Genomic DNA, 23,954 nt, shown 5'->3' with positions numbered 1-23,954 from the left:
TGTGTCCGAACAAAAATATCCGAAGAGGAGGATTCACGGACAGATTTCAGTGTGTTTCACACACTAAGCAAAGCCTCAGCTTATGGCAGTCAGGGGCTTCTATATTTTGCCTAAACTCTCAAACTTGAAAGCTTGTTGTGGGGGGGGGGTGCTGCCAAGATATGAGGTTCCTCAGATTTTCATACAAACATCTCTCTGTGCCATGGGCTTCTCTGGAAAGGGCTATGTCCTGTTGAAAACCTCCAAACTGACACCCCTGCCTGCAGCCCAGCAAACTCTCTTGAGAAATGTGGCCTCTGCACCCCTGGGCCCTCAGAGACTCTAGCTCGGGCTGGGGAAGCTAGGACCTGCTAAGCTCAATGTCCTCTTGCAGACCCCAGCTCCAGCTGGCTCAGAGATGGAAAGTAGAGAATCGCTAGCTTTTAGTAAGTGGGACAATTCACAAAACTGCTAAATCTCTAATACTGAGTATTCAATGGCTCCAAATCCTCTTCCCTCAAGCGAACTTGATGTGTACTTTAAAAATATTTTTTAAACAGCTCCTTTTAAAAAATACAACAGAGGAAAAAGAAACCAAGAAGCTGTGGAGGCCTTATCTTTAGAAATGTTTCTGGTCTTGTGGGGCTCAGGGAGGTGGTGGTACCGTGGTACCCAGAGCTGGGTCTCAAAACATCCAAACAAAGGCTGAAGCCAAACTCAGACCTCAGGTTGGGAGGGCTGGGTAACGGTCTAGGAAACCCAGACTTAAATCCAGGACCGGAGACAACACACCAAGGCCATGTCTTTCATTTGTATACAATTAAATCACCGTGTTCTTTCTCTTTAGCCTGGGATGTAGGATGGGAAGAGATATTCGTGGAGACCACTCCCCAAAGAGATTGAAATTATTCTAAGTGTAAAATCCTGTCCATCTCTTATGGCTTTGGCAATGTTTTTCAAATCTATCCCTTTTCTGATCCGCACAAATACAAAGGCAGCGGTGTCCTCTCTCCCTTCCTAGCCGAAATCCCGGCAGGGATTTGGAACCACGACGAAATTCACCATAAGAAACAAACGCCAGAGTGAAAGGATGCTGAAATCGGAGTGCTCAACATTCCCTCGCACAAAGACAAATGCGTTCTCCGAAATGCTGCAGTCCAGACAGGCCTCTTTACCAAGAAAAAGGTTTTTAAACGAGGAAAAAACCGGCTTCGTCTGGCATTCAATCGGCTGCGAGTTCAGAGGGCCTACCAGGCGCTTTTAAGGCCTGGGGGCTCTCCCCAAGGGAGGCGGGTTAGGGAGGCTTCCGGGAGGCCAGGGTGGGGGTTGGAGTGGAGGACAAATCCAGAACCGTTGTAAATATTCATGTGTGATAGTGGGGGGGGGGGGGTTGCCCCTTCACCCTGCCTCTCCCAGCTGCAGACACCCACCTTAGTGGGAGGTGGGGTGGGGGCCAAGGCGCCTATCCTATCTCCTTGGACAAAGGTGATCTCCCCACATATTTTTGTTGTTGTTGTTGTTGTTCTCCAGTCACTTGACTCAGGAAGCCCATTCCGAAGGCTCTGCAGGAAGGGACTGGCTCTGGGTGTTTTCTCCGCTTTTCTCCTCTTCTTTCGTTTCCTAAACGAGCATAAATAATTAAAGTTTGGCAGGGAGGAAAAGCTTTCTTGCAGAACTGTAGTGGCAATAAATGAAATGACTCAGAATCCCTTCCCCAGTCAGCTTTTACGAGAGCTGCCAGACAGTGTCTGTTCACGTTCTCCAGATACCAGGGGCGCCCTGACAAAGTTAAGGTCAAGTTAGTGTCTTATCTTGGGTGGCTCGAAATTGCCGCATCGCGTCCGGGCGCTGCTCGGAAAGCTATCACTCGCGGAGCTGCTGGCTGTTCCGGGAGGGTCCGGTGCGCTCCCTGCGCTTCGAGTGGGGCCGCAGGCAAAGGACAAGGCCACAGCGCCGGAGTCTTCACGGTAGGTTCTCGAGCGGGACAAGAGCGTTGGGAGGTTGCCGCTTTCCTGGGGTTTGGGGTGAAGATCGAGGACGGAGCTGGAGTCAAAAGACTAAGCGTGCCTGGCCCAGAACGAAAGCGCTGGCTTGGGTGTGGGGGCGGGGGTCCTTGTAAATGCGCAGTGGGGGGCCCGCGGGCTCCTTTCCCCGTACACCAGCCCGCTGCTGCAGATGGCGAACCCTCCCCTGCCAAAGCGCGGCTCCAGCCGAAGCCGCCATCGCCATGTCGTTGAACTTGAATGGTTCGTCCTCCCCATTTCCCTCTTAGGCGCTCAGCAGGCTCCACTTTGGGGGTAGCGGCATGCCTGCGCCCCACCCCGTACAGAGAATTTCGCGTGCCCTGGACACAGGAAGACCCGGCGCGGGGCCCCGCGCGGCCGCCCCGGGTCCGAGCTGCCGCAGGGCAGCGTGCAGTGTCCCGGGAGCCATTTTAGGAGAGAGATCCGGGGGCGTCGACTAGGATCCCGAAGGAAGGGGCTCGGGCCAGGGATGGAGATGGGGAGGCAGATAACTGTGTTGGAGGTCTGGGCTGAGGAGAAGGGGACAAGCCGGAATGTGGGCGACGGTGCCAGATTCCAGGAGGGTGCATACAGGGATGGACAGTTGTGGGGGCGGGGGAGATTCCTCACCCTCCAGTCGCCACCGACCAGTTTGAGCTGTATTCGGAGGGAAGCAGAGGTAGGAGCGGGGAGAGAGGGGAGAGAGGGGAGAGTGGAAGGAAAAGGGGAAGGGAGGAGAAAAAGAGGAAGAGGGGGACATCGGCCAGAAAATAGATATGAGCTCCCATTGCCCACCTTATCTGTCTGTCGAGGTGGCTGGCGGAGCTCACCACCTCTTGGGCAAGAGCTCCTCTTGGGCACTGCAGTGGCGGGGGCCCGCGAGGGAGCCAGCTTCGAGCCTGAGCTGCTGGCTCTGGGTACAGGGCTGAGCCCCAGAACCCAGTGCTCTGGTTGCTTGGGCAGAGGAATCCTGGGGAGAGGGGCAACTTCCTATACTGGATTCTGGAATTTGGGTTTTGGGAAGGTTCTTTCCGACAGCCTGATGTTACCTTTGGAAAGCACTGGCTCTTCCAGAGGTGGGAGTTCTGGCCTTGCCTGGACCCCCAGGCTTGGGAAGAGGGACAAAGTGACCGACCACCTAGGAAAGTGAGGCCTTGGGGCGAGTGGACAGGGGGTCCTCAGGGCCAAGTGGCATAGAGGGACTCAAGCAAGGAGGCAATAACTGCTGAGAGACACCGCACCCCCGCCCCAAGCAAAGGACTTGCGGAGAGGGTGGTGCAGTGACTGTGCAACTGTGCTGGCCCAAGGGCACTGAAGGAGACTGGGGGAGACGTGGCGGATGTGTAGGCCTTGGGGAGGCTCCGAACGCAGGGAGGGGGCTGGATGTGAGATGGGCTGGTCCCAGTCCTGGCCAGAAAGCAAAGAGGACCAAGGGCAGAGGTGCTGATGGTTTGTCTCTGGCTGGGGGAGAGCTGAAGGCTGGGTGCCTTGACGGAAGGAGTCGGGATCCTTTTGTTCATCAGGACCACCCCAACCCCCGCCCCAGGCCAGCTTCTGGAGGGGCCACACGGTGTCTCTGATGGCTGGACTTCCTCCTTGCTTTAGCACTGGGAGAGAAAAAAATGCAGAGAGGCGACAGGGAGTGAGACAGAGACGGACACCCAGCTAGGGAAAAGGAAAGAGTACCAGGAGACAGAGAGAGAAAAGGAAAAAGAAAAGTAAAAGGAAGGAAGAAGCAAAGGCGGAAACAAGAGGGGAGTGAGACAGAGAGGACAGGAGGGAAAAAGAGTGAGAAGGCTGCAGAGAGACGAAAAAGGCAGGAACGGAGACAGGAGGAGAGAGGGCGACAGGGCCGAGTGGGCACGGAGGCCTTAGCCCGGGTGAGCTTCTGGTGGGGTTTTGGAGTGGGTTTTTCGAGGCTGGCACTCACGTCCCTTGGGTCAGGAGTGAGGAGAGCCAACTTACTATGCGGTGAAAGAGCCTGGCAGAGATATATGTAAATCAGGGCTGCTTGCGCCCCAGAGCTGCTCAATCACGCCCCTTGAACGAGAAGCAACAAGCTCCTAGCTAGCAAGCTACAGAGGGTGGCGGCGTCGCGGGGGAGGGAGCGGCTGCAGGAAGGGGTGTGGAGAGTGGGAACCTCACACCCTCACACCTAGTCCCCAGTGCCCTGAGCCGGGACTCCCCCCTCCGCTCCCGGCTTCTTTCCCTTCCCCCTTCCTCCCCCTTCCTCCTCCTTCCTCCCCCTCCCTCCTCCTCCCCTCCGTCCTCGGTCCGCGTACTTAAAGCGGCGCGGGCGGGCGGCCCAACCGGGCGGTGGCAGATGCACCCAGCAGTGGCAGCCACCGGCAGCACACAGGTGACCCAGTCTGCGGAGCAGCCTAGTCAGGGGGCGCCCAGGGAGATCTGGCTGGAGAGCGAGGCCAGATCCGCCCCCAGCGCGCGTGTCTCGGCGCCAGGAGCCGTCCCGGGGCGTGTTGGCGAGCACTGATATAGATATAAGGACATTTCTCTCCATGGCGTCACGTGACATAATTACCACCAGAATCAATCAAGATGAATTGCACGTCAGCGCCCGGTGGGGATTTTTGCTTAGTTGATCCTGGCCCAAGCCTCTTGTGCAATCAATGGCTCAGGTTGGCGGCGCGGGGAGCGGCCCGGGGCTCGCCGGTGCGCACGCCGCGGAGCCATGAATGACTTTGACGAGTGCGGCCCGAGCGCAGCCAGCATGTACCTGCCCGGCTGCGCCTACTATGTGGCCCCGTCGGACTTCGCCAGCAAGCCAGCGTTTCTGTCGCAACCGTCGTCCTGCCAGATGACTTTCCCCTACTCTTCCAACCTAGCGCCGCACGTCCAGCCGGTGCGCGAGGTGGCCTTCCGCGACTACAGCTTGGAGCGCGCCAAGTGGCCGTATCGCGGCAGCGGCGGCGGCGCTGGGGGCGGCGGCGGCGGGGGCGGCCCCGGCGGGGGCGGCGGCGGCGGCGGCGGCGCGGGGGGCTACGCTCCCTACTACGCGGCAGCAGCGGCCGCGGCGGCGGCGGCGGCGGCAGCGGAGGAGGCGGCCATGCAGCGCGAGCTGCTCCCGCCCGCGGGCCGCCGGCCGGACGTGCTCTTCAAGGCGCCGGAGCCCGTGTGCGCCGCGCCGGGGCCGCCCCACGGCCCTGCGGGTGCCGCCTCCAACTTCTACAGCGCCGTGGGCCGCAACGGCATCCTGCCGCAGGGCTTCGACCAATTCTACGAGGCCGCGCCCGGGCCCCCGTTCGCCGGGCCGCAGCCCCCGCCGCCGCCCGCGCCGCCTCAACCCGAGGGGGCTGCCGACAAGGGAGACCCCAAGACCGGGGCAGGTGGCGGTGGGGACAGTCCCTGCGCCAAGGCGACCCCCGCCTCGGAGCCGAAGGGGGCGGCAGAAGGCGGCGGGCGTGACGGCGAGGGGCCCCCGGGGGAGGCGGGGGCTGAGAAGAGCGGCACAGGTAGGCACCGGGCGCGGGGTGGGCGGCGGGGCCCGGGGCCGCGGGGCGCGGGGGGGCAGCGGGGGCCTCCCTCCGCTTGCGCCGTTTTATGTGCTACTTTATAAGCGTTCGAAGAGGTTTATACATCCTATAAGATTTCCCGGGCCGTTGTAAAGCGTGTTTACGATAGGAAACCAATTTAGGTGGGCTTAAGGTAGACTTCGAGGAGGACATTAATCGCTGCTGAGAGCTTTTCTCAGTTTGTGTGTGTGCGTGTGTATGTATGTGCTAGAGACCATGGAGGGAGGGAGGGATGCTTTCAAGCCAATTTGTGAGTATGGACACCCGAGCCTTCCCTTTTTAAGGGTTGGGGTGGGGTGAGGAGAGTTTGATTCTTGAACTGGACTTTATCCAAGCCTCTGGCTGGCGCGCGCTCCTGCTTGGAGTCAAGCAGATGCCCCCGCGTGCTCAATTTTCTCTCCCTTCGAGTTCCAGCTCAGAGGCTGCCTCGTGCTCTGCTTCCCCACCTAGGTGCCAGGCTGTGTGTGTGTGTGTGTGTGTGTGTGTGTCCGGGTGTGAACACAGGTCCACGCCCGCAGTCTCTCCTGTGCCCGCCCATATATCATCCCCCACGACGCAGGCAGGGCCTTTCAACAGCGGCAGGGGACGTCCCCAAAGGACCGAGGCCTGGCCCTCGCGAAGGCCTGGGCGGGCAGGCGGGAGGGTGGGCGGGGGTTGGCAGGCAGTGGCCTCTCTCACCCCTTGGTCTCTTTGCCTTGCAGTGGCCCCCCAGCGGTCCCGGAAAAAGCGCTGTCCCTACACCAAGTACCAGATCCGAGAACTGGAACGCGAGTTTTTCTTTAACGTGTACATAAACAAAGAGAAAAGACTCCAACTCTCTCGGATGCTCAACCTCACTGACCGGCAAGTCAAAATCTGGTTCCAGAATCGCAGGATGAAGGAAAAGAAACTGAACAGAGACCGTCTGCAGTATTTCACTGGAAATCCCTTATTTTGAGAGCTCCAGGAAGCACCCCTCTCCCACGACCCCCGCTCACTCACTCTCCTCTCTACCAGCCTGCCCCCGGCAGGCCCAGTGTCCTTGGGTTTAATGACGCCTCTTCTCTGTGGAACTCCACCATTCCTTCTCACGATCAACTCGGGACCTCCCAGCGACCACTGCTACCTGCGGACCAGGCCCGGGACTTGGCCCAACGGATCCTAATAAGGGGAAAATGGTAAATGCAAATGTCCCTTTACAATTTTACCGCCAATGTGCTGTTGTTTTCCCTCCCTGTCCAGGTCCCGGTGGGGACGCTGTGGGATCTGCAGAGAGTTAGGCCTGGGCGGCAAGGCACTTGCTTTTGTTCTGAGTTTAAGGGACCCTGTCTTTCTCCCTTGGTGAATACAGATTATTTAAACTCTGGGAAATGTGTACATTTGGTCTGTCGTGTCAAGGCATGAGTCACTGTCTTTTGTGTGAATAAATGGTTTCTAGTAAAATGGAGGTTACAGCTTCAATATACTGTATGAATTTTCCTCTTTGAATAAGTTTAGTGTCTGCTCAGGATATTTTAGCAACCCGAATCTTCTCCCCCATGCAACTGAAAATCAGATGAAATGCTTTTTAATTCCGCTAAAATAAGAGCTTCCCTCCCCCACTTCTACGTTACATTGGTTTTAGAAATCACTTGAGGGATGAACCTCTGAATTGAGGATGTGACCCTGGTGCTGCCTTCTCCAGACGATGAGGCTGAGGCAGCAGGAACATAAGAAGCAACACCCCGCACCACCCCTCCCAACACATACAGTAGTCTAGTGAAATTAGAATTTCTGGTGGAGGGGGGGATTTTAAGAAACTGATTAGAAAATGCAAATTCACTCTTAAAATGTCAAGGATCCAAAGTCCCTGAAAAGAAGAAACCAATATTAGAGGCCTCACTGAAAAACAAAAGTTTGCTGAAAGGAAGTTATCCATGGGTAGAGCAGTCTGGGGGTGCTTGCTGGTGTCACAGCAGATTTGGAGCAGGGAAGATAAGCCCCCTTCCTGGAATAGGGCATGGGGCTGCAGACCCAGTTCTCACCACATTTATCGCTTCAAGTTAAAGAATGTGTTGGGGGTACACTGCACTTTGTGCTGCAGGACCAGGCCAGGCTGTTTACAAAACCTTGAACTGTCTAGACAACACCATAAAAGCCAAAGTTCTAAACAGCTTAATTGGGTTATATTATACACCTTCTGGTGGGCCCAAAAGAGATTTCCGCAATCTGCAATAAACTGTAGGAGTGAGGAAAAATTCTATTTCTCTGAAAAGAGTAAAGTGAATCTTATGACTCTTAACTTCTCATAAGCCCAGAGTAAAAAAAAAAAATCCATAAGATATACAGCACCACATGCCTCTTCCAAAGAGGCATACACTTCCAATGCAAAATTTTTTTAATTGCCAAGGCTTTGGGGGAAAGGAAAAACATAAGTGCATAAGTGTATGCCTTTGAACTTCCAAAATGTCAAGGTCATCACCTTTAACCTTTCTGAATAATTAGGCGCCTTAAGGTCCTTCTGTGATATTCATCCGCCACCCACTTACACACACACATGCTCACACACCCAGATCCCCACACACATTTATGACCACACAGAATCATATGGGGACTCACCATAAATCTAAGCAAATTCCTAATTTCAGGATCAATAACCTTAATTTCCCTTCAAGCATTTGTGTAATTCAATAACAATTGACTTCTTTTAAAAACACTAGTTAGATTAAAATGTCTACCAGCATGTTGTTAATACAGCTAGGAAATGGTGGAGAGTTTTTGGGGGAGTCATAGATAGCAGTACCTTTTGCTCTAATAAAGAGCCTCGGTTTTAAAAGCAAGCATTTGAAAAAGGAAGTTCTATTTAGACTTACACTTTCGTTATATATTTTTTTAAATTGTCACCTTGTCAAATAAATTATTGCACTTTCTATGACATGGAACAAAAGAAAATATATTGTTTTCAAAAGCGTCCCACAACCTTTAGTGAAAAATGCAATAGAAACAAAGCCTACAGTTGAGTAATTTCGTTTGGAAAGGGATTCCTTTGTTTGGAATTTTGGGTGTCTGTTAAAATGTCAGTGCCCTAGTAGTAATAGTAGTATGATCTTCCCAGAAGCTGCTTGAAACTGGTTTATTTCTTTAGCATATGTCCTTTCTTTCTTTCTCTCTTTTTTTCTTTCTTTCTTCTTCTGCTTCTTCTGCTGCTTCTTCTCCTTCTCCTTCTTTTTACTGTGGCTAAACGTGGCAAGCTTGTATGTCCGCCACCTTAGGCAAGAGATACCATTTTCCGTTTGCATGGCCTTGGAGAGCCACACGGGGGCGTGCTCACGTTCCCGAAGCCGCGGTTGGCGCAGAGGCCACGGTACCATATCTATCCAATGGATTCTAATAGACAATCCCAGCCCCTTAGAAAAAGGCGGCTGCTAAGGTGTTTGTTTGCTGTTTGTTTGTTCTAAGCAGCCATGAGGTGTGGGAAGTTGTATAAAGACAAAGAAAATTCGGGAACTATCCAGATACCTGAAAAAACGATCACCTAATCGTTGTGTACTTAAACATAAAGCTGTTGCAAAAAGTACCTTGTTATAACCTGGTGGTGTTCGGGAGAGATTTTTAAAAGATTAATATGTGCATTTAGAAATAGGTCATGCCATTTCGAGTTAATCAGATTAGAGAATATCAATATTCTTGATGGTTTGAGTGAGGAGAGCAATATGAGGATAGGACCACCGCTTCCCCCAAACCATGTCCCCCTTGCGCGCTCTCCCACCTTCTGGAATGATTAAAAGTCTTTTGTTTAAGACAGATCAGGGCTCTGGCAACATAGCTGGGTGTGGTGCTAGAAAAAATAGGACGCGTCGCAACTGAGGGAGTGTCGTTCTGGACTAAGACGTCTTGCTTCCACCCAAGTCAAGTCTGGTGCCAGGGGCTACGGGCAGCGACCTAGAGGCACAGGCAGGAAGGATTAGAGTTGGGACGCCGGGGCCAGGCTGGACTGATGTGGCTCCGGGAAGCGGCAGATTGTATCATTTAACATTTATACTTCTAGGCGTTGTGGAATGGGTAATGCATTGGAAGCAAACGGGCTTTGCATTTGACAACCCCCTTGGTCACCCCTCCAAGCCTTCTGCTTGCCTCATGCTGTTCTTTTCAACCCCCCATCCCTGCCCTTTGCAAAGCCCTTAACATTGAGAAGAGCATGTGTTGCCACCCACAGGCCAAAAGGGAGGTTCCAAAAGAGCAGTCTCTAGGATGCGGGTTTCTAAGGATGGGTAGCTATCCCTTCTTACCCGAAGTTCATTGTGAAGCGCATATAACCCTCAGAATTAGTCCCAGACTGGTTGGCTGTGCTGAATGTCTCCTCCCTCCAGGCCCTGGACCAAAGGCTGTGGGTCCACCCCTGGGAGCTGGCATGGGCTCCAGGGTGGATGGGGCACCGTGAGCACCCCGGAGAGGCACCAGTCAGAGGCATAGGTATTCCCTGCAGCACCCGCGGCTCCAGCCTGTCAGACTGTGGGCCCAACTTAGCTATTGTGAAGCAACATTTCTCAGGACCTAACCTGGGCCTCAGTCCAGGAGGGGTGAGAACACCTCCTCCTCAAATGTCGTTGTGGTCCACTTTGGGTGACTCCAGCGGGGGTGCATGTGGCTTTGCGGGGCCCTTCGGCCTTGGCTGGCAGCCACCTGAAGACTGCATGGGTGCTCATCGCTCTGCATTTCCTTTCCTCCTGGCAGCTCCCAAGATGGGCCTGAAAAAGGCCAGGGAACTGGACCAGGACTTCTAAGGCCTGCAGACCTGACCCCTCCTGATCGTTCAGGGGTATGGGACTCGGGGAGGGTGGTTATGTATCTTGAGTCGCTGAGGTCTCAGATTTTGAAGTGGAGGGAGAATGTGCTGAGTCTTTTGTGTCTGCTATGGAAAGAGGCTCCCCGCCGCCGGCCCTTGCACACATCTCCATAGATCCTTCATTGAGCTGGTGGTGGCTTCCCCAGCCTCTCTACTTGCTCCGATTTCTTTTCATTTTGGCTGTGCACAGTGCAACCCTGGGGGTGTCTTGGAGAAGGAGCTTTTAAAATTTGTCTTCATCAACTCTGCCCCCAAAGAGTGGTGCGGCCCTGAGGCCACTCAGGGCCCAAATTTAGGGCAAACCGAGGAGCCCCCAAGTTCACTCAGGCCCAGTGCTGCTGCTCTTCTCCCCTGTGACAGGAGAGCACAGATGCAAACCACTTCTTGATTACAAATGCTAATATCTTGATAAAGCGACCCTTTTAATTTTTCTCTGGAAAGAGCTATGCCAGGGAGAAGGGTGTCTTGGTACAAACATGGATATTTATCTCCTTTATGGTACAATATTGATTTATTATTAATGGTAACAGCTCCCAGTGATCTAAAGATGATGGAGAACAGTGGCTATGCAGCTACTTAAATACTCGTAAGCAAAATAAAGGCTGGCCTTGAAAGCCATTGCCTTTTCATTCCAATTGCTTCATCTTAGCCTTAGGATCTTAGGCAAACTTTTCATCCTTCCTTGCCGAGGTGATTCTCTTGTATTAAAACTATTTTGCTCAATTTTTATGATAAAAATCTCTTCAAAATATTGGCAGTCTCTGGCCTCAGGAAGCTGTTCTGAAGGTAGAAATTTGAAAAAAGAATTTTGGGATAATAAATTTAAAATTATATTTGATATACATTTTTTCCTTTGAGTGAAGAAGACCTTTTAAAAACCAAATCTAGTGTGGAGGTGACTTTGAGCTCCAACCCACTGGGAGCTGAAACAGAAAGGCCCCCACATTCGGAAAGCAGATCCTGCCTGTCCTGGCAGATCTATCCGCTCTTCGAGGAATTGCTGGTTTTTTGTTTTTTTTTTTAGCTTGGCTGTTTTCTTCATGTATAAATAAAGATTATGAAAGGGCATTTGATGGGCATAAAATTCCCAATTAGATCGAACAGTCTTGCCTTCTTCATGGGATGGGAAGAAATGGACAACCGAGCTCCTGGCAGCTGCCCTGGCCAAATGGAAAGGGACTAGGTTGAAGCGCCAGCCTGGCGTCAGGGCGCCTGCAGAGAGAGCGTGTGCAGCGGGCACATTGTCCAGCCCTGGGCACGCTTTGCCGTGGCCGGGATGATAATCTCTGCCTTGTGAGAATGCAATTTTCGGGTGCTGGCCAGTGGTTCTTAGTTTTGAACAGGACTTTAGCAGACTAGAGTCAAAAGTTGGTCTTTTTTTCTGCTTTTCTCATCCATCTACCCCCTCCCCCACAAGCTTAAAAACAGACAACCCTGCGGAAAGGTAATGTAATGTTTAACCCTCAGGCTTCCCCGGCACAGGAATCCTGCAGCCTGAGCAGTTAGAGGCACTGGGCTTTTAACCTGACAATGATGTTGTATTTGAACAGCTGCGTAAAGGTTTAAAAGGTCTGTCTCATTGCCACCGTGGAGTTTTTAAAAGGGGTTATTGTTTGGGCAAGGGCACTTTGAGGGGAAAGGCGAAGCCGTCCCAAGGCCGAAAATAATGTCCAACCCCTGTTTTTCCACCAGGCCAGCGGAGATTCCTTTTGGGGAGGGACTGACAAAAGGTTTGTTGGAAAAGGTTTTTGTGAAGGAGCAAGCAGGGCAACTGGGTTCCCCAGAATGCTGGTGCGCTTTAATTAGCATCGGGCTCCAAAGAAATGTTCTCCTGAGGCGGAAACCCAATTGACCCACAAGTTCAGTCTCTGTGCCTGAAATCCAAGGCCATCCCATAACGGGGCAATGCACGGAGAAGGAAACACGGATGCCTTCCGGGTTAGAGAACTGTTTCACCATCAGGGTTAGCGGGGCCCTTTTCCTCTCCTGTAGGCAGTGAAGGAGATCCGAAAACGGACGACGGCTCCAGCGCCCTGGCCGGGCCAGGGCAAGCCTTTCGAAATCAAGGTTAAAGCTCCCCACTGCTGCCCCGAGGCTGGAGCTTCCAAAGGGCTGCTTACCCGCCTGCAACTAGAGAAGGAGGGAGGAAGTTGTTGAACTTTCTCATAAAACTCTGAGTTTCCCTGGTGGTGATGGTGGCTGTTCTTTAATGAGCTCAACCGCAATCCCAGACCAAATCCTCTTTATAGAACACTCTCTCACCAAAAGAAACAGAGAGGGCTTAGGTTCTTCACCCACCTCCTTTTTTTTACTCCCGCCCCTTACCCAGGCAAAACCATGTCAAATAATTTTAGGTATTGTCCAAAACTATAAAATTCGACTTCTGACAAAACTATAGCTTTTAATATTTGACGATTCGTGTTAAAACAAAAATTGACCTTCTTGGTTAGTAGCGAAGGGGGAAAAATCAATAGTATAATTTTCAATAATTCATAAAGCGAACGCCATTATGCTAAATCCTAACTATTAATCTTATCCTTTACAAAGTCACGATTGATTTGTTAATAAAATATCTTCCCGTGTGTGGCAACCGTGGGTATAACTCTTTAAAATCCTTCAGAAGCAAGAAAATTACCAAATAGCCCGAGAATGTAGATGAGAATTTTATTGATCGCCCTGATTCTTCTTAATATGTATTAATAAATTCAACAACCTTTTGTACCTTGCACTTGTCAGAAACCAATGCTTTTACAAAATCCATAAAAGGAAAACATTTTTCTTTGCAGAAGAACCAAATGACACCTTTGCATCATCTCTCTCTCCTGTTTGGCCCAGTCAGTTTTCTAAAACTTCAAGAGTCTGAGGGCGAGAGTTTTCCTTTTTTTCAAAGAAACTGTTTTCTTTCTCTCTTCCTCTTTCTTTGCCATCTATTACCAGGGTGTGTGGGGAGGGGAACCTCGGTTTCATTCTCCCGCTGGAAACCCGAGGGACGCTTTCTCAGATAACGAACTACTCCGGCGAGGGATTGTTTCTGATCTGAAAGCACCCAGCGTCGCCCCGCAAAGGTCGGGGTGTGGTTCCTTTGAGAACCCAAGGCTCCAGGGAGCGAAGGGTACTGGAGCCCCGCAAGGCAGGCGGAAGGAGAGGACAGCACCGCAGCCGAGCAAGCCCTCGGGGCTCCGGGGCGGCCAGCTGTGTGGCCTCTTGGCCCTCTCGGCTCTTCAAGTCTCTGCTTCCCAGGATACCTTGGCCGCGTCTTTGCGCGAGAGATCTTTCCTATGGATCCCCGGGGTGGGATGTCTCCGAGTCCGGGGAATCAACTCACCTTACCCGGCTGCCCCGGACAAAATTAACCAGCCTGGGCCCCCACCCCTGTCTGGGCCCCGGCCCTGCTGGGAGCGTTCTGCCTGGGTGTGTGCGTGGAATGCTTCTATGTGCTGGCGCCACGGCGCTCCGGTTTCCCTCCCCGCTTATCCTCCCAAGGTCCCTCCGGCGGAGCCTTTTTTTCCGCCTGCGTGGCGCAGAGGCCAGAGTGGGGGACGCGAAAGGGACCCGCGGGCCGAGCGAGCCCCGGGTAGGCTGGCGGGCGGCGCAGAGAGCTGGGCCGGCTATCTCCAGCGCGCACTATCTCCGGCGCGTAGTAGATGTCGCTGTTGTCCGTGCTTACGCGGCCCGCTGGCCCTGCTCTGGAGCACGTGACCTGCGAGGAGGCTGCGGCTCAAGGCCATTTTCAAATCTCATTGGCTTAGTTGTCATGTGGTCGGCAGAGGCATCCACAATTACACGGGGAATGTTTTCCTAGAGATGTCAGCCTACAAAGGACACAATCTCTCTTCTTCAAATTCCTCCCCAAAATGTCCTTTCCCAACAGCTCTCCTGCTGCTAATACTTTTTTAGTAGATTCCTTGATCAGTGCCTGCAGGAGTGACAGTTTTTATTCGAGCAGCGCCAGCATGTACATGCCACCACCTAGCGCAGACATGGGGACCTATGGAATGCAAACCTGTGGACTGCTCCCGTCTCTGGCCAAAAGAGAAGTGAACCACCAAAATATGGGTATGAATGTGCATCCTTATATACCTCAAGTAGACAGTTGGACAGACCCGAACAGATCTTGTCGAATAGAGCAACCTGTTACACAGCAAGTCCCCACCTGCTCCTTCACCACCAACATTAAGGAAGAATCCAATTGCTGCATGTATTCTGATAAGCGCAACAAACTCATTTCTGCTGAGGTCCCTTCGTACCAGAGGCTGGTCCCTGAGTCCTGTCCCGTTGAGAACCCCGAGGTTCCTGTCCCTGGATATTTTAGACTGAGTCAGACCTACGCCACCGGGAAAACCCAAGAGTACAATAACAGCCCCGAAGGCAGCTCCACAGTCATGCTCCAGCTCAACCCTCGCGGCGCGGCCAAGCCTCAGCTTTCCGCCGCCCAGCTGCAGATGGAAAAGAAGATGAACGAGCCCGCGAATGGCCAGGAGCCCACCAAAGTCTCCCAGGTGGAGAGCCCCGAGGCCAAAGGCGGCCTTCCGGAAGAGAGGAGCTGCTTGGCTGAAGTCTCCGTGTCCAGTCCTGAAGTACAGGAGAAGGAAAGCAAAGGTCGGTATGAGCAGAGTTGCCACCCCAGCGGGGCGCGCAGCCTGGGAACCTGGCAAAGAGGGAGCGCCTGGGTGCCCTGCACAGAGCCCAGGCAGCTCAGGCGGGCCGACTGGCAGGTGCTGCTCCTCCCAGCTCTTAGATGGAGCAGTCTCAGTTCCAAGATGGTCCCTGCTTCTTTCCTGCTGCCCTGGCCCTCCTGGCTAGTCCTGGCCCCGCACTGATGGAGCCTGGACAGAGGAAGGGCTTGCTGGGTTTATTTTTCCTGAGCTAGATCTGAAATACAACAAAAGAGCGCAAATGACCTGCGGCTCATAAACAGAGCCCCAGAACCTCCTTTCTCCTGCTCAGATTTGTGATCCCAGCTTTGCCTTTCACCCAGTGAAGATTTTAAGGTGGTCTAAGACACCGTGTTTGTATTTGAGTGTATGCACCCCGCATCCTGCGAGCTTGGAGGCGGCAAGGGGAACAAGATGGCTTGGCTGTTTGGTGCTTGGGCGAGAGAGGACAGGGCTCCTAGCCTCTTCGAGCTAGAAGGTAACCTTGGCTTTGTCTGGGGAAAGTGCCGTGAGCTTTGCAATTAATTTGCAAAGGGAGCAAAGGCGGAAGGGGAGAGAACATAATCTGTGTGGCCCACCTGGCAGAGCCAGCCTTAGGGCTGGGCTAGGGCAAAAAGCCAGGGGCTCTGGATTTTTTCAGAAGGAACCCTGCCCCTGAGCCTCTCCTTCAGTGCCCAGAGGTGGGCCACAACAAGGAGATACATTTCTGGGGCAATGCTTTTGTGTGGGGGCAAGAAGGCAAGAGAATTCAGGAAATTCTGGGGGATTCAACAATGTCCGGGCAGGGCAGAGAAGGAGTTCTCAGTTCCTCGGTTATGGTTTGACAGAGAACGAGCACCTATCAGCCTGGCTGTGGGGCTCCCTGCCTGCCTAGGAGAGTGAGGAAGTGGCAGGCTTGGGGACCTGAGGCAGCAGTGGGCTTGGTAGGCTTGTCCAGGCTGTGGCTTGCTTCTTCCACCCCAGCCCTGTTATGAGCTGATCACTTAGAATGTTGCTGGGAAGACTCTGAAAGTTTACTATTGTGTGATTGTTTGGTGCAAGTCAGAAAGTTGAGAGAGAGACAACCCTGACACAGAGGGCAAGGTACCCGCCCATCGTGTCATTTGGGGCATTTAAACTAATCTGACATCAATTACAAATCCCTTCTAGGGCCCACTTCATGTGAGTAATGTTTAATGCCAGTATTTCCCAAATCGGCCTGGCTGCCAGCGGGGTCATGGCCAAGGGTACATTTGAACAGACTAAGAGAAAAAAAAATTCTTGATTTGTTTCTTCTTCTCCCTTTAATTTTGTTAGAGGAAATCAAGTCTGATACTCCAACCAGCAATTGGCTCACTGCAAAGAGTGGCAGAAAGAAGAGGTGCCCTTACACTAAGCACCAAACGCTGGAATTAGAAAAAGAGTTCTTGTTCAATATGTACCTCACCCGCGAGCGCCGCCTAGAGATCAGTAAGAGCGTTAACCTCACCGACAGGCAGGTCAAGATTTGGTTTCAAAACCGCCGAATGAAACTCAAGAAGATGAGCCGAGAGAACCGGATCCGAGAACTGACCGCCAACCTCACCTTCTCTTAGGTCCGAAGCCCGTGGGAGGCCAGGATCAGAAAGGGGGCTTGGAGTTCCAGGGCCGAGTGCTGGAGGACTGGGAAGGCGGAAACAAAACCTTCATTGCTCTTTGTTTTTGTTTTGTTTTGTTTTCCTGCTAGAATGTGACTTGGGGGTCATTCTGTTCGTGCTGCAAGTGATCTGTAATCCCTATGAGTATATATATATATTAAAAAACTAGCACGTGTAATTTATTATTTTTTCATCGTAATGCAGGGTAACAGTTACTGCGCATTTTTATTTGGGTCTTAACTTATTGAAACTGTAGCGCATCCATCAATCCATTCATCCATCCAGCAATGTGACTTTTTCATGTTTTTCCTAACACAAAAGGTCTGTGTGTGGTTAGTCCATGAGCCCATGGCGTTTTGAATACATCAGTACTTAAAAGTACTTAAATTACATATATATTTAAAAAAAGATTAAGAAAACCCACAAGCTTTGGGGGGAGGGGGACTAAAAAGCACATTACAATGTATCTTTTCGCAGATGAATTTAGCAATTGTCCTTGATGAGATGGAACATTGACGACTTATGCCTTGTAGCCTTTCCCTTGTGGTGCATCTGTGGTTTGGTAGAGTATAACAGCAACCTGTCCTTTCTGTGCATGTTCTGGTCGCATGTATAATGCAATAAACTCTGGAAATGAGTTCGCTCCCTCTGCTTTTTAAAATGGAATTTTGTTATGGTGGAAATGAAAGCCTTTGGTGCGATGATCTCCCTGTTAAACTGCTTGTTTGGGCAGTTGCGGGTGGCATGTAGAGAGCAGGAAAAGGATGTGGGGGAGAGAAGCTGGAGGAGGCCTAGGGTCCTACATTTTGGCAGTGGAGGAGAGGGCAGTGATAATCCAGCCTGGGTGTGCTGTTTCCATAGTTGGAAAGAAGGAGAATCCTCTCTCCCTCTCCCTGCAGTGACTGAATTGAATTCACAATGGGTGTGGGTTTCCTCTAGCTCGAGCCTGGTAAGTACGCCTGTGCCCAAGATGCTTTTTCTCTAAGCTCCCCAATTCTGTGTCTTTCTCTCTTTGGTTTTGGTTGTGTTATTTTTAATGCTTTCAGTGGGGGCTTGGCAATTCTGACTGGCATGCCATCATCAGGGGCTGGGCTAAAACTAGTCTTGCCCACCTGGAAGCTGCCGGGCCTCCATTGCAGGAGCAAGAACAAGCAGCATCTTAGCATTGCGTCGGATCCAATTCTGTACCCCATTCCCTCATTCTCACCCCTATCCCAAGTGCAAGACACCCAGGCCACAGTCAAGTGGAGGATGGGTGAGTTTTCCCATCCCACTTTGTCCTAGTTTCCTTGTGGAAGGATTTTATGCTCAGTCACTACCTTTTAGTGGCCCACATGAAAATTTTTTTTAAAGAAAGAAAAGTTCCCCTCCCCCCAGTAAATCCTCCCTCTATTTAATTACAAAATACTGGTTGGAGACACTATGTGAGATGCAAGAAAATGTACAAAAGGTGACTGAAAGAAAAAATTGCAAATGAACATGACTTCCCATGAAGCCCAATGTTCCAGCTGCTGCCATGGCTTGGAAAACTCCAGCTTTCGCCAGTGTATATATTCTGGAGAATGCTCAGCCCAAGAGAGTCCAGCCTTCTGCCAGGAAGAAGAAAGGAGAGGCCTTGCGGGGAGTTGCTGACAGAGAATTCGTTACCCCAGGTTGTGCTGTGATTTCCAAGGGTCTCCAACAGCTTCAAGCAGCTTCGAAAAACAAGTTCTTTCATTCCCCCCTTCCTTTTTCCCTAAAAACAATTTAGTGGCTCAAAACGTTAGAGCACTCACCCAGGGGGTCTTTGGCAGACTCTGTATTTATTCAGAGTTTTAAACTTACTCCTCAAAACCAAGAACCTTCACCAGTTCCAAGACAGAACCCTTTTAGGGGAGCTATTTCCTAGGGGTGAGAGAGAGCTGAGTCCAGATGAATGTGAGGTTGGAAACACTGGAATCAATTTGCCCCCATCTCAATTGGTTGGGCAGAAGGAGGGCAGTTTTAACTTTCCCATTTCCCCTAGGATGTGGGGAGCACCGTTAGTTGTTGACAGGGGGCCATGTCTGAGAGGAAAACTGTGCACAGGCAAAGTCAACTTCTCTGGAACAAAATCAGAAAACCATTGGCAAAGACAATCAATTAGGCCATAAGTAGCCATTTCTCCCACCCACCATCCCCCCCACCTCGAGTTGGGCTGGGAACCCTCGAAGGGTGCAATGGGCAACTTGTAGAGCAGGGAATATATCCTCCACCGCCTTTACCTGGCTGCTTTTTTGTTTAGGCTCCCAGCCGGGCTTTCAAGGCTTTGTACTATGGATTTGGGAGTGACAGTGGGCATTCCCCTCAGATTCAAGAATACCCAGCCTTACCTCTGGAGGCAAGAAAGGAGGAGGAGGAGGAAGAGGAGGGGGAGGAGGAGGAGAGGGAAGAAGAAGAAGAAGAAGAAGAAGAAGAAGAAGAAGAAGAAGAAGAAGAGGAGGAGGAGAATAATAATAACAATAATAATAATAAATGGCCCAAGGACCAGACCATTTTAAAGCTATCTCCGGCAGGCATCCACTTGGAGGCCTCTGAGTGGGAACCACGAGAAAGAGGCCCTGCCTCGTGAGATGCCGGCTCTGCTGGCCTCCTGGAAGCATGGGCAGCGGGCGGTGGCGGGAGGGAGAGGGTCTTGCGCTAGCATTTGGGTTCTGCCCTATGGCATGTTCTCTTCCAGGGTCTTTGCGGCAGCCCTGGAGAAGACAAGGCACCCTGGCCACCACTGTGCACACGGTGCCGATTCGTCTCCTTGCCGTCCCTTCGGAAGGCAGATAGAAGGCTCGGCCATGGCCCAGCTCGCGGGCCAGGCCACCCCAGCTTACCCATCGGGCCACGGCGTGTGCTGAGCCTCACGTCGGGGGTGTGTGTGGCTGCTCGAAGGTGTGTGTGTGGCAGGGGGAGGGGGCCCTCCGAGCTGCTCCATCCGTCCGTTTTATTAGGGACACATTAATCTATAATCAAATACACCTCATAAAATTTTTATTGAAAGGCATAATATCATTACAGAGGTCTTCCACCTGTTTTAAACAACACGACAAGCTGTGAGAGCGTGTGTGTGGGTATGTGTAGGGAGGGGCTGGGTTTGGGTAGGGAGAGAGGCACAGGGAGAACTCCCCTCCGGCGCCGGGGGCGCGGCTGAAGGCCGTTCTGCCCGGGGACGAACCGGCCCTGAGTGCCCACGGCTGCTCCGGACTCTGCCCGAGGGCTCGGTGTGCCCAGGACGCGCTGCTGGTAGCTCCGATGGAGCCCGGGAGCTGGGGAGGCGTCGCCGGGACCGGACTGAAACACCGAGGGCGGCAAGAGGAGGCGAACAAATAGTCCCCAGCGCCTCCTCCGGCTGCAGTCGGGCGCGTGCTCCCAGCGGCCGCCCGGCTGGCCGAGCTTGGCTGGGCCAAGTCCGGCGCCAGGACCGGACCCGCGGGCTCTAATTGCTGCGCTTCTGTTGATGATGATTTTTTTTTAATCACAGCAGCCCCCAGTTTAGCGGACTGATTTACTCCCGGTATTGGTAAATATGATCACGTGGGCCGCGCGACCAATGGTGGAGGCTGCAGCCTGCGAACTAGTCGGCGGCTAGGGCGCCGGCGGGGAGCGGCGCGGCGGCGGGCAGTGTAACCTTGGGTGGGAGCGCGCGGCGCCGCAAAATGTCCTCCAGTGGCACCCTCAGCAACTACTACGTGGACTCGCTCATAGGCCATGAAGGCGACGAGGTGTTCGCCGCGCGCTTCGGGCCGCCGGGGCCCGGCGCTCAGGGCAGGCCCGCAGGTGTGGCCGACAGCCCGGCCGCCGCTGCCGCCGAGTTTGCCTCGTGTAGTTTTGCCCCCAAATCGGCCGTGTTCTCCGCCTCGTGGTCCGCGGTGCCTGCCCAGCCCCCGGCAGCGGCGGCTACGATGAGCGGCCTCTACCACCCGTACGTGCCCCCGCCAACCCTGGCCGCCGCCGCCTCCGAGCCCGGACGCTACGTGCGCTCCTGGATGGAACCGCTGCCCGGCTTCCCGGGTGGCGCGGGCGGCGGCGGCGGCGGCGGCGGTGGCCCCGGCCCCGGTCCCAGCCCCGGCCCCAGCGGCCCACCCAACAGGCGCCACTACGGGATTAAGCCTGAAACCGGAGCGGCCCCGACCCCTGCCGCCGCCGCCACCTCCTCCTCCACTTCTTCGTCTTCCACCTCCAAACAGACTGAGTGCTCTTCGGCCCGGGAGTCCCAGGGGAGCGGCGACCCCGAGTTCTCGTGCAACTCGTTCCTACAGGACAAGGCGGCGGCGGCAGCAGCTGGGGGAACCCGGCCCGGGGCAGGGATTGGGGCCGGGGCAGGCGGTTCTTCGGAGCCCTCGGTTTGCAGCGACCACCCGAGCCCGGGCTGCCCGCTAAAGGAGGAGGAGAAGCAGCATCCACAGCCGCCGCAACAGCAACTTGACCCAAGTAAGTGCAAAAGAAATTGCCCCCTGATTTATTGCTGAAACCTGTAAGGCTCCAATGTGCAAAACTGATAGTTTTACTAACCTATAAAAACGTCTAGCCGCCTATCCTAGCCTAGGCGAGCAACACGCATCCATAAAAAAGCTTCCCATAACCACCTACCCTGGGTGCGCGGTTTGTACGGTAAACAGAGCGCGGGCATTAAGGCTTTTTATGATAATTCCCTTAAGTTGTGAAAAGCGACCATCCTTGGTGAAATTAATTTAACGACCTCTCTCCTCCACCCTGCGTTTCTCCCTACCTTCCCTCCTCCCTTCGTTCCCCTTCTCCAAACCCCCCTCTTCATAGACAACCCCGCTGCAAACTGGATCCACGCTCGCTCTACCCGGAAAAAGCGCTGTCCCTACACCAAATACCAGACTCTGGAGCTGGAGAAAGAATTCCTCTTCAACATGTACCTCACCCGCGACCGGCGCTACGAGGTGGCAAGGATTCTAAACCTCACAGAGAGACAAGTCAAAATCTGGTTTCAGAATCGTAGGATGAAAATGAAAAAGATGAGCAAAGAGAAATGCCCCAAAGGAGACTGACCCGTCACAGCACCAGTGGGGCCGCTCTGCTTTGCAAAGGCAGTGGGGGGTTTTTCTTTGTGGGTGCTTGATTTCCAGAAACTCTCCAGCGATTCAGACATTCACCCCCTTTTTAGGTAGAAGTGACTTTGTGGTTGGTCTCTGTGAGGTATTTGGGGTACTCTGTATTTGCTCATTATGTGTTGGAGAAACCAAGTGGCTTTGGGGTTTTGCCCTGCCCTGCACCCTCCCTTTCCTGCCCGGTTGGTTCCTTAGGAAATGCTGTATTTTGTGAGTGCACGCTGGCTTGAGCAGCCTCCTCCTTTGTAAATGTCCTCCACGTTTCTGAAAAGTGCTGTAGTTTAGCCCCTAGCGCTGCTCAAGCAGGGGCCACACGAGCCCCACTTCTGAGAATAAAGGCAGAGCGACAACAGTGTGGAGGCAAGAAGAAGCCCGGCCGGGTGGCCCAACAGTTATGAAAGTTCCCTTTCCTCAGGGAGCCTTGAGGCCCTCGACTGAGACCTGGAAGGAAGCTGAAAGAGGAGCCCAGGTCCTCTAGTGGGGTGCGGCGGTGGCGGGGTGGTGGTGGTGGTATTCTCAGTGCTCTGGAGGAACCACTGCCTCTGGGAGGGCTCTGCTCTCTTAGGCAGCCGCAGGCGTAGGCGCTCCTGGTTCCTGCCTGAGGACCAGTTGTAAATGTTACCGCTTCCTACCAATAAATGCTGACCTGATCAAATGGAGCCCAGACACTGGCCCTGAACGCTGTGTCTTGCTTTCTCTGTCTCTGCAAAATACCACCCTCACAGGATGTCTCTCCTGTCCCTAGGAGGGAGACACTGCTAAAAATCGGGTCCTTGCACCTGAGAAGTCACTCTGATGTGACTCGGAGTCTCCCTTTGTGTAGGCAGACCCAGCTTAGAGCACAGAACTTGGGTGGCCCTTGGTGGCTCATCTCTTCCTCAGTTTGCTTCCAGCACCTGGGCGAACTCTGTGCCCAGGACTCAGTGTCAGCCTCCAATCAGTGCCCAAAGGAGTTGAAGGGCCCCAGAAGCCTCGCAACCCTCTTGCTGGGGCTTTGGCACACGGTACCCCACCTCTCCCTTTGTTCTTGGAGTCCCAGCCATTGACACCCCCTGTACCCCCAAACAAGAGAAAGGCCACCTCTGCACTCTGCAGCACCTACTCCAGCTCGGCAGGGCTGGCTGGCTCTGGGAGGGCTGAGCGGGTCAGGCTGTGAGCCTCTGCTCCTCCCCACTGGAGCCCCAGAGTGACCTTAGCGGATCAAAATGGTCAAGGCTCTCTTCGGCAGCTACCTCTACCCCATCGCCCCCTCCCCCAACCCAGTTTCTGTGTGCATGTAGCTCCCAGCTTGGCCCTCTCAGGGGCTCATTCAGAGGCTAAAATGAAGGTCATTGTAAGTGAGGGTTCGGGCCCAGCACAGCTTTTGCAGGCCCGAGAGGCTTCGGCGCCGGGCGGCCTGGGGTGGGCGGAAGGTGGGGGCATGTCAGAGTTTGGGGGGTTCCTGATGAAAGAAGGGACTTGAAGGAAAAGGAGAGGGGGGGGGGGCTGGGAGGGAAAGCCAAGGCCCAGATCCGGCAGAAGGTGCTGCATACCCCCGCCCCTACGGCCAACTCGATACCTAGGGCTCTTTGAAAACAGGAAGAGCCAAGGTGTCATAAAGTCATCCAGCCGGCGAGACGTCTGGAGGTAATGAGTTTACGACAAGCCCGGCGCTTCGCTTTGAAACCGTCTCATTTTGATGTTTGTGTTTGTAGGAGGAAAGGAAAAATGCAGACAAAAACTGGGTCTTAAAATCTGGACAATAAAATATAAACAAGACTCCACTGGACGAAGAAAGCAGGGACTGGGAAGCCCCCAGTGAGGTGTGAGCACCTAGGAAATAAAAATGGGTGTGTGGGGGTAGGAAGGAGAAGATGGTGTATTTCTGATTTTTAAAATGGTCTGTGTATTAGAATTAGACTACAGTGGGTGGCTCTTTATAATATTTGACTATGGCCGCGGTCTACCTTGTTCTTTTTTGTTTGTTTTTAAAGCGATCTTTTTTTCAAGGGTGGGAGAGTTAGTGATCTTGGGTCATTCATTTACTCAGGCCCAGGGTTTCACAGCCCTATGGTCGTTGGGGAAATAAAATGAAGTTGCTTGTTTGCCATTTTACAGAAATATCTGGCCCTCCACTCTAAACTTCGCAGCAAAAATATTGTTGGAAATCATCTCTATTTGCTCATAGAAAATATAGCAGTTATTGCTGAGTTGGAGGAAAGTGTTTTTGGAAAATGAGAAAAAAAAGATTAACCTCGCAGGAAACACCTAAACTGAATAAAGTCTTTCCTTAAAAAAAAA

General features: G+C 52.9%; 3 protein-coding genes across 6 annotated transcripts; all 3 read left to right on the top strand.

Moving 5' to 3' along the window:
* Positions 1 to 1,640: 1,640 nt before the first annotated feature.
* On the top strand, positions 1,641 to 20,879 carry HOXD11 (homeobox D11). 4 transcript variants are annotated; one of them, XR_006784363.1, is made up of 4 exons: positions 4,292 to 5,452; positions 6,214 to 6,669; positions 19,286 to 19,488; positions 20,784 to 20,879. XR_006784363.1 is itself a non-coding variant. In XM_045827158.1 (2 exons), exons 1-2 carry the CDS (start codon positions 4,672 to 4,674, stop codon positions 6,447 to 6,449), a joined length of 1,017 nt encoding a protein of 338 aa, XP_045683114.1. In that variant the 5' UTR covers positions 4,292 to 4,671; the 3' UTR covers positions 6,450 to 6,952. The 4 variants fall into 4 exon arrangements, 1 of the variants encoding a protein (XP_045683114.1); XR_006784365.1 differs by lacking the exons at positions 19,286 to 19,488; positions 20,784 to 20,879 and adding an exon at positions 16,268 to 16,399; XR_006784368.1 differs by lacking the exons at positions 4,292 to 5,452; positions 19,286 to 19,488; positions 20,784 to 20,879 and adding an exon at positions 1,641 to 1,946 and having other exon boundaries at positions 6,214 to 6,351.
* HOXD10 (homeobox D10) lies at positions 14,089 to 16,545 on the top strand. The gene is made up of 2 exons (XM_045826919.1): positions 14,089 to 14,915; positions 16,268 to 16,545. The coding sequence occupies exons 1-2, from the start codon at positions 14,171 to 14,173 to the stop codon at positions 16,543 to 16,545; spliced, it is 1,023 nt and encodes a 340-aa protein (XP_045682875.1). The 5' UTR covers positions 14,089 to 14,170.
* HOXD9 (homeobox D9) lies at positions 19,730 to 23,954 on the top strand. The gene is made up of 2 exons (XM_045827030.1): positions 19,730 to 21,027; positions 21,373 to 23,954. The coding sequence occupies exons 1-2, from the start codon at positions 20,253 to 20,255 to the stop codon at positions 21,612 to 21,614; spliced, it is 1,017 nt and encodes a 338-aa protein (XP_045682986.1). The 5' UTR covers positions 19,730 to 20,252; the 3' UTR covers positions 21,615 to 23,954.

The sequence above is a fragment of the Phyllostomus hastatus genome, unplaced genomic scaffold (genome assembly GCF_019186645.2).
Source record: "Phyllostomus hastatus isolate PE091 unplaced genomic scaffold, TTU_PhHast_1.1 phas_contig_1, whole genome shotgun sequence".
Lineage (NCBI taxonomy): Eukaryota > Metazoa > Chordata > Mammalia > Chiroptera > Phyllostomidae > Phyllostomus > Phyllostomus hastatus.
The sequence above is the reverse complement of the archived record's forward strand: the minus strand, read 5'-3'. Positions and strand labels throughout refer to the sequence as shown.